At 41.8% G+C, this 18,033-nt stretch overlaps 1 protein-coding gene across 1 annotated transcript in view; it reads right to left on the reverse strand.

The window, feature by feature from the left end:
* Positions 1–18,033, reverse strand: part of TLN2 (talin 2) — a 523,010-nt gene that overhangs the window by 382,321 nt on the left and 122,656 nt on the right. Inside the window, 1 exon segment of the mRNA XM_030188409.1 lies at positions 11,824–11,953. Coding sequence (XP_030044269.1) covers positions 11,824–11,953 — 130 coding nt within the window.

Genomic DNA, 18,033 nt, shown 5'->3' on the forward strand with positions numbered 1-18,033 from the left:
GTTTGTTTTTTTTCAGACAAACTGTATCAAATAGATCCTTGTCCTTGCAGGCTGATTCTTTTGCCACCCCAATGACAGACTGCTATATTTCCAGTGTAATGCAACATATCATCTTACTAAATAGGTATATTTATAATGATAGATAAAGTGATGGTAGCACTAGGTAAGCATATGGTTAGGTGCTTCTTAACTACGTATGTACTAATGGAAGGTTATACCTTAACTCAAAAATAACCATTGCAGAATTACACTATAAACATTTGAGATAAGAACATAAGAATAGCCATACTGGGTCAGACCAAGGGTCCATCTAGCCCAGTATCCTGTTTCCAATATTGGCCAATCCAGATCACAAGTAGCTGGCAAAAACCCAAATAGTAGCAACATTCCATGCTACCAATTCCAGGGCAAGCAGTGGCTTCCCCATGTCCATCTCAATAACAGACTATGGACTTTTCCTCCAGAAACTTGTCCAAACATTTTTTTAAACCCATGTATGCTAACTGCTGTTATTACATCCTTCAGCAGCGAGTTGCAGAGCTTAACTATTCTTTGAGTGAAAAAATATTTCCTCCTATTTGTTTTAAAAGTATTTCCATGTAACATTATTGAGTGTCCCCTGGTCTTTGTACTTTTTGAAACAGTGAAAAATTAGGTACCGAAGTCAAACTCACAAAGCACTTTCACACCTGAGTGAAGGAGTAGCCTAATGGCTAGAGCAGTGGGCTGAGAATGAGGACGCTTGTATTGAAATTCCACTGAAGCACCTTATGATCTTGGGCAAACACTTAACCTCTCATTGTCTCAATTACAAAGTGCTAGTGCTACTTTTATTCCTGGACGATGGCATAACGTTCCATGAACCTTATGAATGCTCTATGATTTGAGTAAACTTAGAATTGTTCTCAAGACACATCTGATTCCTACAGTTTGGAGAACATTAGGCATTATCTGAAAATGTTTTTGTTATTTGTTTCAGAACAAGTCTCTAGTCTTTGTTTCAGCTCTTCCTCAGTTATTGACAGAGATCATTGTTGATCCAAATTGTTTGTAAATGTGTTTAATGTAGTTCTTTACTGATTTTATGTAATCTGCTCTGAGCTCCTTAGTATGATAGGCTAAATTATGAAATAATATAGATATACAGTGTGAGTTATGTTTGAATTCTGTACACAGTTCCGGTTGCCTCCAAATAGTGGAACAGAAATAGGCACACAGCAGGGCAACAAAAGTAACAAGAAATCTTTGGCTGGGTCAAGGGATCACTAAGAGGGGATAAAGCAGAAATCATAAATATGATGGATTAGTTATTTATGCCTTCAAACTATACTAAGACCTGAGGACACTATGTAATGAATAGGTAGCTGACTGGAGAAAGTTTTGTTTCACTCAACAATAAGGTTGCCGCCACAGGATAATGAAATCATCTACCATAGAGGGTTTAAGAGAGGTTTGGATAATTCCTAGATGTTTTAATCCACAAGCCAGTAGTTCCCAAACCTGTCCGGGGGCTCCCTAGCTAGTCACGTTTTCTTGACATCCATAAAGAATATTCATGGGAGAGATTTGCATGTAGCGGAGGCAGTATATGCAAATTTTTCATGGATACTCTAAAAACCTGACTGGTTGGGGAGCTCCCAGGACAGGTAAAGGAACCACTGCCATAAGCAATTATTTTTGGCAAGTAGAGCTCAGAAAGCTACCTCTCATTCCTTGAGAGGGAGCCACAAGAAACAGATCTATTCTCTGGAATCTTCTAGGCACGTCCTAGTGACAGAATGTTGGACTTGATAAACATTTGTTCTCACCTAACACGGCATATGTTATGTTATTGCTTTGAAATGCTTATGCTGCCACTAGGTAATGCTTCCACCATCTGTTCACTTTTTTCCAAGTAAGGATCCCCTGTTTTACCTTACAATTTTATTTTTAAGTCTTACTATTTTAGCTTGCTTTACCTGTTCTGGGAAGGCATTCCAAGCATGTACCACTTCATTAAAAAAAAAAGTGTCCTTTCATTATTCCTGATTCTATCTCCTTAAAACTTCATATCATGATGCTTAGCTTGACATCTTCCTTTCTATTAAAAAAATTCTACAACTTCTACATTATTAATAAACCCCAGGCACTTAAATATATCTAGTGTACCCTTGCACTCCTCTAAGATATATAAATATCTATTTACTTCTTTGAATCTCATCTGGCTTTTGGTGCAGTTTGGTTGCTCCTCTGTGCACTATTTTAGAAGTAGGGCCTCTAGAACCAGGGCTTTTTTTGAGGGGGTACTTGGGGGTACTGCACTGTCTGCTAAACTTGACCCATGGTTCTCATATTTTAATGAAAGAGCTCAGGTTCTACATACAAATTCTGCCTTGTCATAGATTCTATAACTGGTTGCAGGGGTCCTGGCTATTGTGGGGTGAGTCCCTCAATGATCACTCCACCCCTGAAGGGTGCCTTGGCATTTGAGTACCGGCACCTTTTTTGCTAGACAAAATGCACTGTCTAGAACTGAATACAATATTCTAGGTAAGGTTTCACCAACAACTTGTACAAAGACATAATAACCTCCTTTTTTTTTTTTTGCTACTAGTTAGGTTTCTCCCTCTGCAACCCTGGCTCCAAGCCTGGATTTAGGTATAGATAATACAGTCAATTTTTCAAGCACTAAATTTTCAAAGAAGGGTGCCACCGCCAAGTCTTGGGAGTCAATTCATTTTATTTATAATTGTGTTTATTCAAGTGAATAAACAAATCAAATCAAATCCAAGCCTGTAACTGCAGTACCAACAGCAGTCCACCCCTTAGCGGCAACTCTTCTGTTGAACTTGCTTTAGTACGGGATCTGCCAGCTTTCCAATGCCTTGTTCCTTGTCCATGGTGATAAGAAGCCCGTGTGTGAAAAGGAAGGAGTGAGGCATGTAGGACTTGTCAGCACCAGAGGGCTCACAGGCCCTGCTCTAAAATTACTTCAGAAGCAGAGTTACTGCTAAGGGCCCTGCTGCTCTCCAACACAGCAGCACCAGAGGAGAGGTAAGGTCAAGGCAAAAACACAGGAGGATCTAGGCAGGGTAATTATGAAAGGAGATATCACCCATTCCAGTTGTATATAGGGTTCCTTAATGTCAATCTAGCCCTCCTGAAATCCTCTAATCACATCTACTGCTTTCATCACTCTATTTTGTTACCTTGAGATTATCAGGCACTACCACCCTTAGGTTTCTCTCCTGATTGTACAATGAGGGCTGAGTCGCTGATGTGCACCAAAATTACCTTACATTCTGCATCCCAATAGACCAGCAATAGTGACATTAGAGTCACTATGGGATATGGTGTACAACATTCAAACCTCTATGCAGAATACCTTGAAAGAAAACTCTTTCTGAAGCTGCTCTGCTCCAAGCGCAAGTGACTGCACAGCAATCCTTGAAATTGGAACAGGTGAATAATGAGTTTCAAGAAAGGGGGAGTTTGGAAGCTGCACTGGTTAAAGACAATAATTTCCTACATAAACATCTGGAGTACCTGGAGAACCAGGCTAGAAGACTTAACCTGAGGTTTCTCAACTTTCCCATATCTCCTCTAATTTCTCCTTTGGAAATGGTAAAAAAATACATGGTTGACATTCTAGGAATGGATAAAGATTCACTGCCTCCCATTACACGGGCCTATTGCATCTGGAATTCGAAGGGTATGAAAGGAAACCCCCCCAGTAATGGGGGAAGGTATGAACCTTACCACATTCCTGGAAAGTTCTTTGGAAATAATTACTCAGAGGTCAACTATGCTGGTCACTTTTGTGCTGGAGCCAGATCGGAATGCTGTACTAAGACTTTCCTTAAGACACTTAGAAAATCTGTTTTTGGGCTCAAAGATCCGTATTTTTCCTGACCTCTCTAAGTCTACTCAAGTGAGGCACAGAGCTTTTTTAGAGCTGCGCCCTAGAGCATTGGCAATGGGAGTAAACTTTGTATTACATTTTCCTTGTATCTGTAATGTACTGCTTGAGGGCAAACAGTTTCAGTTTGTAGACCCGAAACAGTTAAAAGAATTTCTTGATGCTAAAGTTGATTTGAATGTTATATGCCCTCCCTAAATAGCAGGCTGGGACTTGAAACCTGAGGTAGCAACCGTTATGTCATTTTTTTAAAAATTATTTCTAGATATGTGAACTCTTGGATCTTGTTTTCTTTGTTATTTGTGGACGAATAGGCTGACAAGATATTCTTTTTTCCTTATTGTATTATAATTTCTTTTGTAAAATAATGCTGATTGCATATTCACACTGTTTAGTGTTGTATTGAAATATATTAATAAAGAATTTAAAAAAAAATTCTGCATCCCAAATCCAGCACTTTTTTTGTTGTTGTTTTTTGCATCCTAACTACTAAGCATTTGATCTCTCCTCCAGCTTTTCAATATCATTTCACACTCTGTCTACTCTTACAAACCAAGGACTTGACTTTTCAACATGTTATACATGCATTCCCTCATAAGGAATGCCACTGTGATCCTCAGTCCTACTTGCCTGTTAGCTATCCAAGTACTGGCACTGAATATCACTGCTAGAAGTGGCAGCTGTGCCCAGACTCTGTCCAGATAGAGTTAGTCAATCCTAATATTCAGCAGCATTACCCAGTTAAGTGCTGCTGAATATCATCAGACAACTGGGCACAAACAACTGAACCAGGAAGGAGCCTCTATTGCCCAGTTAAATGACTCTGAATATCTATCCCAGGATTAGTACCATCTGGGCCCAAAATCTATGTTAATGGCACAGATCATGCTCTACTATTTTGTTTGCCCATACCAATTCCACCTCTGTGCATCTACTAGGCTCATCGATTACAGGAGACAATAGAACTGAGGAGCCGAGTGGTCGAAAGCGCCTAACCAGAGACAGAAATCTTCCAGTACTCACTCTTCCTCTAAAAGCTCGGGATTAGGGTTTGTGGGCCTTCATACTATGCATTAATTGAAAGCCTTGGAAGACTTAATTTCTGAGGAAGACTGTATTCTAAAATAATTTCACATACAGTCATGAAATTTGTTGCCTTTCATCAGTTCTGATACCTTTCTCTTGCTAGAACTTCCAAGAGATCGCTTTCTTGCTTATCTCAAGTAACCTAAAATGCCAAATGGGCATTTTATTTGGAAACCCCAGTGTCTGCATCTAATCTCAACTGGGTAAAGTTAAAAGCTGCAACTGTGGATGCCAATACCAAGGATTCCGTGAACATGGATGGGGCGAACACACTCGAGACCAGACAAGTTGGGATAGGATCCAGCATATCTGTCTCCATCAGCCACCACCTACGCTGTTCATGTGCTTCGCCAGTGGAGAATCATGCTCAATCAATTCATGCATTTATTGATAATGATATAGGTCTAGAAAATAGTTCTCCCCAAGGTATTTAGAAAGTTTCACCCACGGCATTTTATTATAAGAATCTGAGCAATGTTTTTTCAATTTTAGAATATAATCTTTGAGGCATAAGTACAGGAATTGTGTTTAAAATATAATTTTAGGTACTTAAATCATTTTACAGCTTGTAGGCATCCCCTCCACCATGGACCAAGAGTTAATATATTTCTGTTATTACAGAATTTATGCCTTACATATTTTTCTGTACTATCTTTTCAAGTGTCAGACAAAAACGAATTCCTAGAATTTTAATTGGGTGGCTATTCCATTGCATAGGGAACTGGAAATGTGGTGCCTTTACGGCATATTAAGTGGTAGAAGTGTCAATTTGTCCAAATTAACCTTATATCCGGACAGCAGGGAGCCTAGGTATAAATGGGACAGAAAAAAGGCCATATCATATGCACAGATGGAAGGAGTTCTGTGGTTTCAACACTCTGAATTCTCATATCCTTTCCGACAGCAATGGCTAAGGGCTCCATTGTTTTTTTAAACAATTAAGGAGACAGGGGACATCCTTGTCTGGTGCCTGTTTTTAGTGCAATTGGTGATGACAAAAGTCCATTAACCAATCTTAGCTATAGAAACCTATTATTAAAATAGTTTAGGCGCTCATTTTCAAAGTACACAGACTTATAAAGTTACATAGGAACCTATGTAACTTTCCAGCTCATAATCGAAAGTGATTGCCGGCCATTTCCTGACACAAATCGGGAGATGGTCGGTGATCTCGGCAAAGCGGCAAAATCGGTATAATCGAAAGCTGTTTTTTTTTTTACAGCATCGCAGCTTTCCCGTCGCCTCGCTGACGAAAGTTCAAAGGGGCGTGTTGGCGGCGAAGTGAAGGCGGGACATGGGCGGGTATGGGCGAGGCTACCAGATAGCCGGCTTTCGCCGATAATGGAAAAAAAATACGGCGTTAAGCAGTATTTCGCTGGCTTTACTTGGTCCTTTTATTTTCACAACCAAGTCTCAAAAAGGTGCCCAAACTGACCAAATGACCACCGGAAGGAAGCGGAGATGACCTCCCCGTACTCCCCCAGTGGTCACTAACCCCCTCCCACCAAAAAACTCCACCTTAAACACTTTTTTTCAGCCTGTATGCCAGCCTCAAATGCCGTACCCACCTCCATGACAGCAGAATGTGTTATGTCCTCCGACAGCCTTTTCCTGCTTATGATGTGGCTCTGGGGTGAGTGTGACACCTTTTCTGTTATTTGCACTGCAGAGTCACATCAGCAATGCATTGTGGTGGGTGTAGGTATCGGTAGTTGGTAGGCTCTACTCCCCTGGTGCTTTCCCCCTGCTTACTGGGTCAGAGTGTGCCCTGTTTAGTTTCCTGTTGTAGTCCATGCGGTAGTGGCCATTTTTGGGGTTTTTTTTCCTTTATTTATCATTTTAATATAAAATATACAAAGAATAACTCTTTGACAAGATATACCAGCCTTAAAAAAACATATTCTAACTTAATAGATAAATTTTACAAACAAAGAATATATGTTCGGCTGGTTATTATAGTCCACAAATAGAGGGATTCAAGATATAATAATACCAAAGGAAGTTGGTGCTAGATCACTTTAAGTTAAAGAAAACAAGCAGTGGTTATCCATATTTATATAGGACTCATTTATCTGGAATTAACCCTAGTCTCCCTTCTTATCAAGAAATGACCTCAGTTGATCTGGCTCAAAAAACACATTTCTTCTCTTTAAATATCAAAACACATTTATACGGAAAACGTAATTGGAAGACTGCTCCTATATTCAAAGATTCCTGTTGAGTCCATCGAGCAATGTCTGGAAATATAGAGACCTTGCTTCCTTTAAATTCAGGACATATGTTTTTAAAATAAAGTCTCAATAAAGATTCTTTATCTTGCAGAAAAACTAAAGATACTATCAAGGTTGCTCTAGTCTCTGTATTGTCCTTCGACTGTTCTAGAAAGTTTGTCAAGTCCAGTACTTCGGATGATATATCCTGCATAGAATTATCCTGTAATGGAGGAGTTTTCACATCCAAATAATACATTTTTTGAGTTGGGGGAATTGTTTGCTCAGAATACTTATATATTTCTTTCAAAAATTTAGCAAACATGTCTTTAGGATCCACAAATTGAGATCTTGGAAAGTTTAATATTCGCAAGTTCAGATTTCTTCAGTAATTTTCCATATTCTCAATTTTCCTGTGGATTAATATATGATCCCCGGAAATCTGAGCTTGTTGCTGATTTAATTTTTCAACTTGTGTTTCCAGACTAGTCTGCTTCATTAATATTCCCTCCATTTGAACTTTTAAGGAATTTATCTGAGAAGAATTATTCAATGACAACGTAATAAATGAAGTACAGACCTTGTGAAGTGAATCAAAGGCTGTCTAGATTGATTCCAATGACACCACTTGAGGTTTACTCAGCGGTTCAATCGCCAAAGTGCAAGCCGTAGCCTGCGCTGTTGTTTCAGGCGACTTCCCACCGGTTACCCCAACCAGATCTTCCGGCGTTCGTTGGTCTCCCTGCGCCATCCCAAAGATCTTCTCGGGCTGCACGGACGTCTCCGGAGAGCGCCACTCCTTCGAGTTCCCCTTTCCTTCAGGGCTCGGTACAGGTCCTCCAGGTGTACGCGTCGGCGTCGGGGTCAAAGGTCCCAACGGACTGAGCGATACTTCGCTCTCCAGAGTGGGGCTCTTCCCTGCCCCACTAGTGGATACATCCGCAATTGGGGTTGAAACCAGATATGCTGACATGGACTGCTGCCCAGGTAAGGAAGGAATTTGCTTCGGGAGAGGTGGTCCCCTCGGCTTTCCTTTCCTTTTCGGCATAATTATTGTAGGAAACAAAACTTTAAGAAAGTTTTTCTAGGAGCGTCCTCATCGCACGTCCTGCTTGGTCGCCATCTTGAATCCCGTGGCCATTTTTATAAGCCAGTTTTAGTTCCCTTTCCTGTGTTACCCACGTTAGAGAACTTAGTTCTTATCTGGAATGGTGCTGAAAGTGGGCATTGTACATCACTGTGCCAGCTCTGACCTACTGCTAATCTTAGTACCAGGGGACTCTTTGCCAGTGAGGCACAACCTCTGATCTGCAGTTAACTGTGAGTAAACGTGCTTATTCAAATAAAGGACTTTTTCAAAGAGATTAGTCTTCAGGTGTCAACTGGTGTGCCAAAGTTATACAGCAGCAATAAGTCCTAGAGGCTGTATGCAGGTCCCTGGAGCAGTTTTAGTGGGTGCAGTACATTTGTGGGTAGTGGGTTTTTGGGGGGGGGGGGGGGGGGTTGGGGGGCTCAGCTTCCAAAGTAAGGGAGCTATGCACATGGGAGCTTTTCTGAAGTCCACCGCAGTGAACCCTAGGGAGCCCGGTTGGTGTCCTGCCATGTCAGGGGGGCCAATGCACTAAAAATGCTGGCTCCTCCCATGGCCAAATGCCTTGGATTTGGCCAGGGTTTGAGATGGCCGACATAACTTTCCATTATCGCTAAAAAACGAAGCCACCCATCTCAAACCCCGGCCAAATCCAAGGCATTTGGCTGGCCGGAACCGTATTATCGAAACAAAAGATGGCCGGCCATCTTTTTCGAAAATACGGGTCTGGCCATCTGTTTGCGGCACGGCCAAAATACATCGCCGGCCATGTATTTCGCCGGCGCCGTTCGATTATTCCCCTCTTTGTAAGTCTATGTGCTTTGTAAAATGAATCTCTTAATCATCTTAATAAATGACTTTCCAAACCCAAATCACTGTAAAAGATGAAACAAAAATTTACCAGATTTCAAGTTTAAAACCTTAACTTTGGACCACTGCCTTTTATATGGGTCACTCACATTTTTATAACCACAGGGATGTCAGGGAAGTATGCCTGGTGCACGCCCCCCCTCTCTCAGGAAAGCTAACATCTGTTATTCAGAGACTGAGAACACCTGGCTTGTAATGTGAACGAACTGTTGTTTGGACCTCTCTGATATTTCCTCATACAAAAATTGTATTTTTAACTTTGCCTATTAACTGGTTCATTTCCAGGACCACAATTGCCTCATATACCACCTCTAGCTACAGGTCAACTAGATAGGCTTTCTATTTCTTTGCCCCAACTGTTTAGAATAGATTTCCCATGTCTCATCATCAGGAAACTAAGGGCTTCTTTTACAAAGCTGCACTAGCGATTCCTGTGAAGTAAATGAGAGAAAGTCCATTCAATTCCTATGGGCTTCCTCTCATTTGCTGCACAGGAATTGCTAGTGCAGCTTTGTAAAAGAAGGCCTCACTTTATTAATGCCCAGATGATCAAAAGCCCCGCACTGTTCCAAATAACGCTCTAAAAATAGCACTGGAATAGCGCAGGGCTTTCCGCTCCTACGATCAGAGATAATAGCATGCAAATTTATGCACACTATTATCTCTGATCTTAGGGTAAAATGCGGGAGGATTGTGCCTGAGCACGTCCTCAAACACAATCCTCCTGCATTTGTTTGACAGGTCCATGCTATAAAAGCCCAGAAATGTCAAACACAGGGGCTGAAGGTCCATAGGACCATCAGACCCCAAACAGCAAGGTTGTGGTGGCCAAGTGCCCCCGCCCCAAGCCAGCAACACAGGGGCTGGAGGTTCGGCAGACCTCCAGTCCCCCTGACCCCCCCCCCCCCCCCCCCGACAGAAGTTCACACCCTAACCCACTTGTACCCGCCTCAAAAAAGCCCTGGTGGCCCAGTGGGCCGCAAAACATGCCTCCCTAACCTGGTGGTCTAGCGGCCCTCTTCCCTGTCCCCACATACCTTTGTTGGAGGAGTAGTACACTCATAAGAAACATAAGTGTTGCCATACTGGGACAGACCGAAGGTCTATCAAGTCCAGCATCCTGTTTCCAACAGTGGCCAATCCAGGTCACAAGTACCTGGCAAGATCCCAAAACAATACAGTACATTTTATGCTGCTTATCCTTCTCTTCCAGAGCTGCCTTGAAAATGGCGGTGCCCAGCCCTGCCCAGTGCATCCTGGGATGCGCTGGGCGGGGCTTCACGCCATATAATGGATAAACCAGGGCTTGGGGGGATATGAGGGTCTTCTGCCCCCCTGTGTTGCTAGCTTGAGGTGCGGGGGTCAGGGTTCCTGTTCCTGCGAGGGGGGTTCTATTGGGGGGGGGAAGGGGACCTGCTTGCATGCAAATGCAAGCTGGACAGGTTTCACTATTCCTCCCCAATGGTCTGCAAGCCCTAATGCCAGCTCCCAGCTGGCATACGGTTTGCCGCAGACAGCATGCCAATGTTTGGCACGCTGCCCGCTGATCACTGGGGATAAATATGTTTAGTATGCATTTGCATGCTACTTGTGGTATGAGCCCTGTTTAGCATGCAACTGCATGCTAGTTGTGGTAAAAGCCTGGGAGAATGTTGCTTCATGCGCTCAGGGTCTCTGATCATGGGGCGGTATCAAATGCATGTGCTAGTATGGTGCTAATAGCTTATAGCACCCGCGTTTGCTTCTGATCATTGGCCCAATAGTGTTTAAAAAAAAACCTTGAAGACATTTTCTTTTTCACTAGCCTTCCCCTAGAATTACTGCTGGTAGGGCTAGGTCTCAAGTGATAGCAGCTGAGGCAGGATCTTTTGTCTAAGTTCTTCTCCTGCTTCTCTCCCCCTTTCTATGTCTGTTTTATTCCTGGTATTTATCTATATACTGTTTGATTTGGTTTTTGTTAACCATTCTGAATTGTACTTCAAGAAAGGCTGTACAGCAAATTATTTAATAAGCAAACATAAAAGTATTAGGTGTACGCAGCGTGCGTTGCATGACCATGTCCAGGTTTGCTCCATGGGCAGCATGTAGTTCCTCCACTTACAAAAGGTAAGCAGAATTGAACACAAAAGGGTATAATTAATACAAATGCACTTTTCAGAAATACAAAAAGGGAACTACTTCAAGGCATTAAATACCGTCCCTTTACTAAAAAGAGTTCTTCGACTAAGTTAAGCATCCTGTTCAGCAAACACTGCAGTTGTTAAACAATATTATGAAACAGCAAGTCAACTGTTTTTAAAATACATTCCATTTCAGTTTTTCTCTTCTCTTTATCTGGTACATGAGGCATTTTCTATGGATGATGGCCAGCTTGCTGTCAAGTAACCCCAACTTCCGAGCACCACAGCCATCTACCTCTGCAAACTGTGCCTGCTTAAGACGGGCATACCTCATGCAATGGAGTCTTCCACGGTGTGACTGCCTGCTAAGCTTTAAAACTAATTCTAAAGAGATTACTGCAATTCTAACTGTTGGAACATAGAAAGAATTTAACAGGAATTTGAAACTGATGAAAGGACAATTGTACTGCACAGCATGCTCAGACCCTCACCATTAAAACCCAGAATGGTACACGGTTTTAGCAGAGATTCACATTTGAAAACACTCACCTATTCTGCTGCAAATAGTAACCAGTAATTCACCCACAGTTTTGGAATCATCCACCATGATAGTTTTCACTGCACCATCCAGCATCCTTATTTTCTGAGGCCTCTGTTTCTTTTTATATTCCAGAACATCCTAAGGTAAAATCATATAACAGTATATATAACAAGTATGTTGCTCAAGAAGGTATTTAGCACTCTTATCTACTGACAGAGCTGCAAAAACAAGACAACATAGAAAAGAAACATGGAAAATCCAGATATCTCAAATGGGAAAACCTTCAAATTCAATAAAATATATAAACGCATAAAACAAAATCTTTTTTTTTCTTTTTCAGAAGAGGTTAATCCATAGGTCTGAGGATGTACAAACAAAGGCCAAACAACTTGGTTGACTTTTAACTATTATGAACCAACTCAATACATCTAATTAGTTTTCAAGGGCTACGCTATCTTTACCAGGCCAACGAAGAAATCTGCTGAAGGCTGCACCTCTCACCCTAACTACATATATTGAGTTAGTCCAATACAAAAAGTATCACCTCTCACTTGTTGGCTAGTTCCTATTTCTACACATCTAATTGAACTATGAGCCACCACAATATTTTCATCAAGGTTTCTGAAAATATTAAGTGGTATTCCTTTTCTATAGGGCAACTGTTCTCCATATCCTTGGGTTTTTTGGGGCATATTAATACTGTTTTTAGATTAATTCGGTTTGTATATATTGTTTGAGTTGTATTTATAACTTGCCTTGTTAAAGGTGGGATATACATTTTAAATAAATAAAATAGTAAATGCGTGAGGGATTTTCTTACATCATCATGGCTACAAAGTATTCCGTGGCTCCATCCTAGAATGTTTAGTTCCCTCTTCCAAACCATATTCTGCCCTTGTACTATATCCATCATTCAGATCTACATAATTTAATTATATCTCTGGAGCACTCTATCTCCCCAAAAAAGAAACATATGGGAGCAGTAAAAGACAGTATCATTGCTTGTGTTGGTGAAAACCCATGTGTAAAATTTACTATATTGCCTTCAATGTACTAAGATTAAATTTAAACTTAACTGTCAATTTGCTTTAGTCCTGCCAAATCAGTCCATATGAGGGAATTATGTTCCCTGCAAGCAGAGACCAAATCTGACAAAAATACCACAGGAGATTGGGAGGCAGCCCAGGAAAAGGCTACGCCAGTGATTCTGAACCCATTCCTTGGGACACACCTAGCCAGTGAGGATTTTAGGATATTCGCAATGAATATGCATGAGTTAGATTTGCATATAATGTAGATAATGCATGCAAATTTATCTCATGTATATTAACTGTGGATATCCTGAAAACCTGATTGGCTGGGTTAAGAACTCCTGGGCTAGGCCAAAAGCCTCTTTTGTAAACTTTACTTCCTCCCTCTCTCAAAGGATAAAGGGAAAGTGTGCTGTCACTAACTCCTGAGGTCTGTCCCATCCAGGGTGAAGAGACATCAGGGACCAACTGGTACTGGGTTCATTGGTGTGGGAACTCAGATCCCAACTGAGTCAGTTTCAAAGAGAAAAGGGGAATCAGATGCAAAACAGGATTCCCTGAATTATCCCCAGACTTAGCCTATGCTCCGCTGGGAACTGGAGCCTGCAGTCTTCCCAAGAGCAGCTTACTAATAGCAGCTGCACTATGCTTCATGTCTGACCATATGCTGAAGACAGAGAAATACTGAGATAGTGAAGGCAGCATAAAAAGGGGGGGGGGGGGAGAATTTGTGGAGGATTCCTGCACAGCTTAAAGGCAGCATTACTGTTGACTCTAGAGGAGCATAAAAAGATCAGACAGCAGAGCTGCCAGAACCTCTCTAAGTTCTTTCAGTACCCTCAGATATATCCCATCCAGCTCCATTACTTTGAATATCATGGTCCATTGCACTTCCATTCCTATTTGTGTTTGTATTCTGTGGTTCTCCAATTTACCATATTGACTATTTTTCTTCTGTTTGCATATTTGTTTCTCTTAGATTTTCCAGATATTGTTTCCTGTCATCTTCTTTCTGTGATCTCTTGTAGTTTATGAAGGCTAACCCCTTTTTCCTTATTTTTATTTAATAAGGCTAACCTTCTTTTCTTCTTACTTTCATTTGGTTTCCTACCAGAAAATAATTTATTGCCCTTAAAGTAGCGCCTTTCAGTTTTGCTCACTACGTCTCTACCTCCCCCAATGTTCCCATCTAGCTAACTACTCCTTGAGGTAATCCTCCATCTGAACAAAGTTAGGTTGTTTTTGTTTAAGTCTATTTTGTTTAGTTTTTCTTTTTAATCTAGAACCTTCACTTTTGAAAGACTCCTCTCCATGCATGACTTAAATATTTAACCACATTATCCAGTGATCAATGGATGTCAGATGATCACCCATTATAACATCAAAAATACTCTCCAGATTTGTAAGCACTAGGTCCAGTATGCCTCATCCCTCATAGATTCCATTACCAACTATTGGAACAGTTCTCTCCATAGAAAATCCAGGCTCTCTCTACTTCTAGATGGCCTTGCAACAGAGATGCCGCAATCATTATCCAGCATATTAAAATCACCTTTTAGCAGTTCTTCTCCCTTTCTCAGCTATATTGTTAACTAGTAAAAAAAAGCCTGTTTCTGGAAGAAATGAAACGGATGCTAGCAAGGTTGTCCCCCCTCCCTCCCTCCCTCCCCCTCCCCTCCCCTTTGAGTTTCAGGACCCCCCTCCCTCCCCTCCGAGTTCCATGCCCCCCATTCTGTTCGAGTTCCACACCCCTCCCCTTCGACTTGCAGGGTCTTCCCTCCCTCCCTCTGAGATCCACCCCGCCCCTCTCCTCTGACTTCCACGCCCCCGCGCCTCCCTCCCTCTCTCTCTCTCTGCCCTCCAAGCACGACCTGCCCTCCAGCAGCCCCTCCCCTTCCTAAATGCTGGCTGTATTTTAAAAATTCTTACCTTGGGGTGCGGAGTCCACAGTGAAGGTGAGCAGTGCTTCAAACTGCCTTCATGTCTCAGCTCTGCCTCTGGTCCTGCCCTTCTGGAAACAGGAAATGAGGGCGGGACCAGAGGCAGAGCTGAGACACGAAGGCAGTTTGAAGCACCGCTCACCTTCACTGTGGACTCCGCACCCCAAGGTAAGAATTTTTAAAATACAGCCAGCATTTAGGAAGGCGAGGGGCTGCCGGAGGACAGGTCGTGCTTGGAGGGCAAAGAGAGAGAGAGGAAGGGAGGCGCAGGGGCTCAGAGTTCCGTCGAGGGCGGGGCAATTACGAACACTACACGGCCACCCTGCCACGGAGTCAGCTTTAGAACGTTTGAGGTGTGAATTATTATATTAGATGTTTCAATCAAACCTCTGTCCACTTCTTCTGCCTGTAAAGAAGGCCTCAATAACAGAACAATGAAAACAGATTTTCCCTTCTCTCTTTCCAGATTAACCAGCAGAGCCTCCTCCTTACCCCTTAAGTCCTGCCATTCTGTTGCTTATCTTTAACATATAGCAGTGCTCTTCCCCCTTCTTCCTACCCCATTTTTCTTTAATAGATTGTAGTGCAGTACAACTATAACCCAGTTATGTTTCTCCATGAACCACATCTCCGTGACTGCCACTAAATCTAATTCAGCCTTTTCCCATCACAACCTCTAGATTTAGAACCTTATTTCCCATACTAAGGGCATTAGTATACCATAGAATGATTTTAAAAGTAGACTGGGCCATAGACATTACAGACGTTCAAATATCTGAAAGGTATGAATCCGCAAACGAAACTTTTCCGGAGATGGGAAGGCGGTAGAACTAGAGGGCAGTGGTCTTGTAATCCAGAGGTGGCAGGTTCAAATCCCACTAATAGTTTTGTTTAAAAAAAAAAGGACGAGCACTTGGATTTTTTCCCTACTTTTTTAAATTGTATGACGTCTTTATTGAACATTTATCAAAAAAGTGACGAGCACTTGGGCGGGTTTTTGGGTGTAGAACGGCCATAATGGCCGTCCATGATGAGCACTTGGCCATTTTAGCCCCCTGATTTTTTTTTTTACATTTTAATAAATGTTCCAATCCCGCGCAGCCCCAAGAGGTACAGACCTCTCGTTAGATTTTCCAGCGTTAAGGCAATCGGAAAAGGTTACTGCATCTCATTACACTAGGGTTTCTACACGATTTGCTCATCTGCATTCCATTTTAGTTAGCTGCTACCGTCGTTGGAAAAAAGTGTTTAGTGCATGCCAGGGTTTACTACTTGCTTGTTAATGGCTTGTTAAGGGCTCATTAAGTTTAGTGCATCTGGCACTGGGACCAGCCAAATTCCCAGACAACAAAAGTAGAAAAAAAATTATTTTTATTTAATACTTTAAGAACTGAGATGTACCCTACTTTGTAAAATGTAAATTTTTTCTATTTTTATTTTGCAAAGTACAGAAGAAAATGCATTTGTCTCTTTTTTACCAGTATTGCACAGTTTATAGAATCTGGTTTCCTTGGGCAGAAGGGGGGGGGGGGGGGGGGTTCTCTATTTCAATTTTTGTTTTATTTTTTGTGGCTCCCTATTCTGTATTAAATTGGTAGAATGGAATGTTGTCACAATTTGGGTTTCTGCCAGGTGCTTGTGACCTGGGTTGGCCACTGTTGGAAACAGGATACTGGGCTAGATGGCCCATTGGATGGCTATCGTATGTATATAGACGAGGGTCTGTCCATGTTCTGCATGTGTGACTGAGGTGAAGGATTCTGCTGGCATACAGTTGTCTGTGTAGGAATGTGTAACAGTGCAGCTTGTTCCAGTTTCCCAATAGTAGGTATATTGGTGCTCCAGAGCTCAGTGTAATATATATAGCACTGTCTTCTGATAGGTAGGTTAGGGCTGTTATGGTGTGGTAAGTTTTGTGTTCTAGGGCAGTCCTGGAATACCCCCTTGCCAGTCACTTTGCCAGTCAGATTTTCAGGATATCCACAATATGCATGACATTGATTTGCATATACTGCCTCCATTACATGCAAATCTTTTTCATGCAGATTCATTGTGGATAGCCTGAAAACCTGAATGGCAAGGGGGTATTCCAGGACCACCTAGGGAAACACTTCTGTAGGTCCCACTGTAATATTTATAGCACTGTCTTTTCATAGGTGGGTTAGGGCTGTTATGGTGTGGTAAGTTTTCAGTGTAGGTTTTGGGCATCTTTTTGCAGGGGTTTGTGTTATTTCACACAAGTGTCTAGCCTATTTGAAAGTAAGCTGTAGGTCAAGGGCTGCTTTTGGTGGCCCTTGTCACCTAAAATAAAAATGCTCAAGACTAGTGTTCTTCACATCCTGTAGAGTCACCACACAACTAAATGCCTATCTGATTCAAAGTGTCTAGCAGTGGAAGGAATGTGTGTGCTATTCTTGAGGTGATGGTCACAATTTACTATTTTTTTACTTTGTAGTTAAGAAGAGAGGTTGCGTGCTCTGGCCAGTCCAGGGACCTCTTCTGCATCCTGCCTCCTGATGTAACTTACTGTTTCCTTGTAGGCAGGACACAACAGAGACAGCCTATATTAATCATTGCCCACCACAGCTCCTGAGCAACAACACAGACACTGCTGTCCAGCTGACACCAACCGGCGCCTGTTTTATAAAAGTCTGCTCCCCCTGAGATCAAAACCTGGCTACGCCTCTGCTAGGGATATAAGACTGATATGAAGAAGCTTAAGTTACATGGTATATTGTGTGATTTATTTAGTGTTTGAGTTTTTCAATCATTTAAACTTGCTAAGGATATTAGGTCACATAAAAAATGTCTTTAGATTATATGGTATATTGTATGATTTATTTAGTGTTTTCTTCTTAATTAAATGTAATTAAAACTCTGTAAGAGCACTCCTCCCTTGTTATCCTAATTACAAAAACCAACTATAAATGAAAAGTTGTGCTAGGGATGGGCAGGAGTTGGGGTGGGCGGGTGGGATTGAAGAATAACTAGGTCCTGCTGTGCCTTTCTAGAGGCTATTTGTGGCAGAAATTCAAGCTAACTCAGTACTCAGATTGCCCTTAACTTTTAGGAAGCTATCCAAACCTTTTAAAACCCTGCTAACTGCTTTTACTACATTCTCTGGCAAAGAATTCCAGAGTTTAATTACACGTTGAGTGAATAAATATTTTCACTGACTCGTTTTACATTTACGACTTTGTGGCTTCATTGCATGCCCCCTAATCCTAGTATTTTTGGAAAGAGTAAA

The sequence above is a fragment of the Microcaecilia unicolor genome, chromosome 1, assembly GCF_901765095.1.
Source record: "Microcaecilia unicolor chromosome 1, aMicUni1.1, whole genome shotgun sequence".
Lineage (NCBI taxonomy): Eukaryota > Metazoa > Chordata > Amphibia > Gymnophiona > Siphonopidae > Microcaecilia > Microcaecilia unicolor.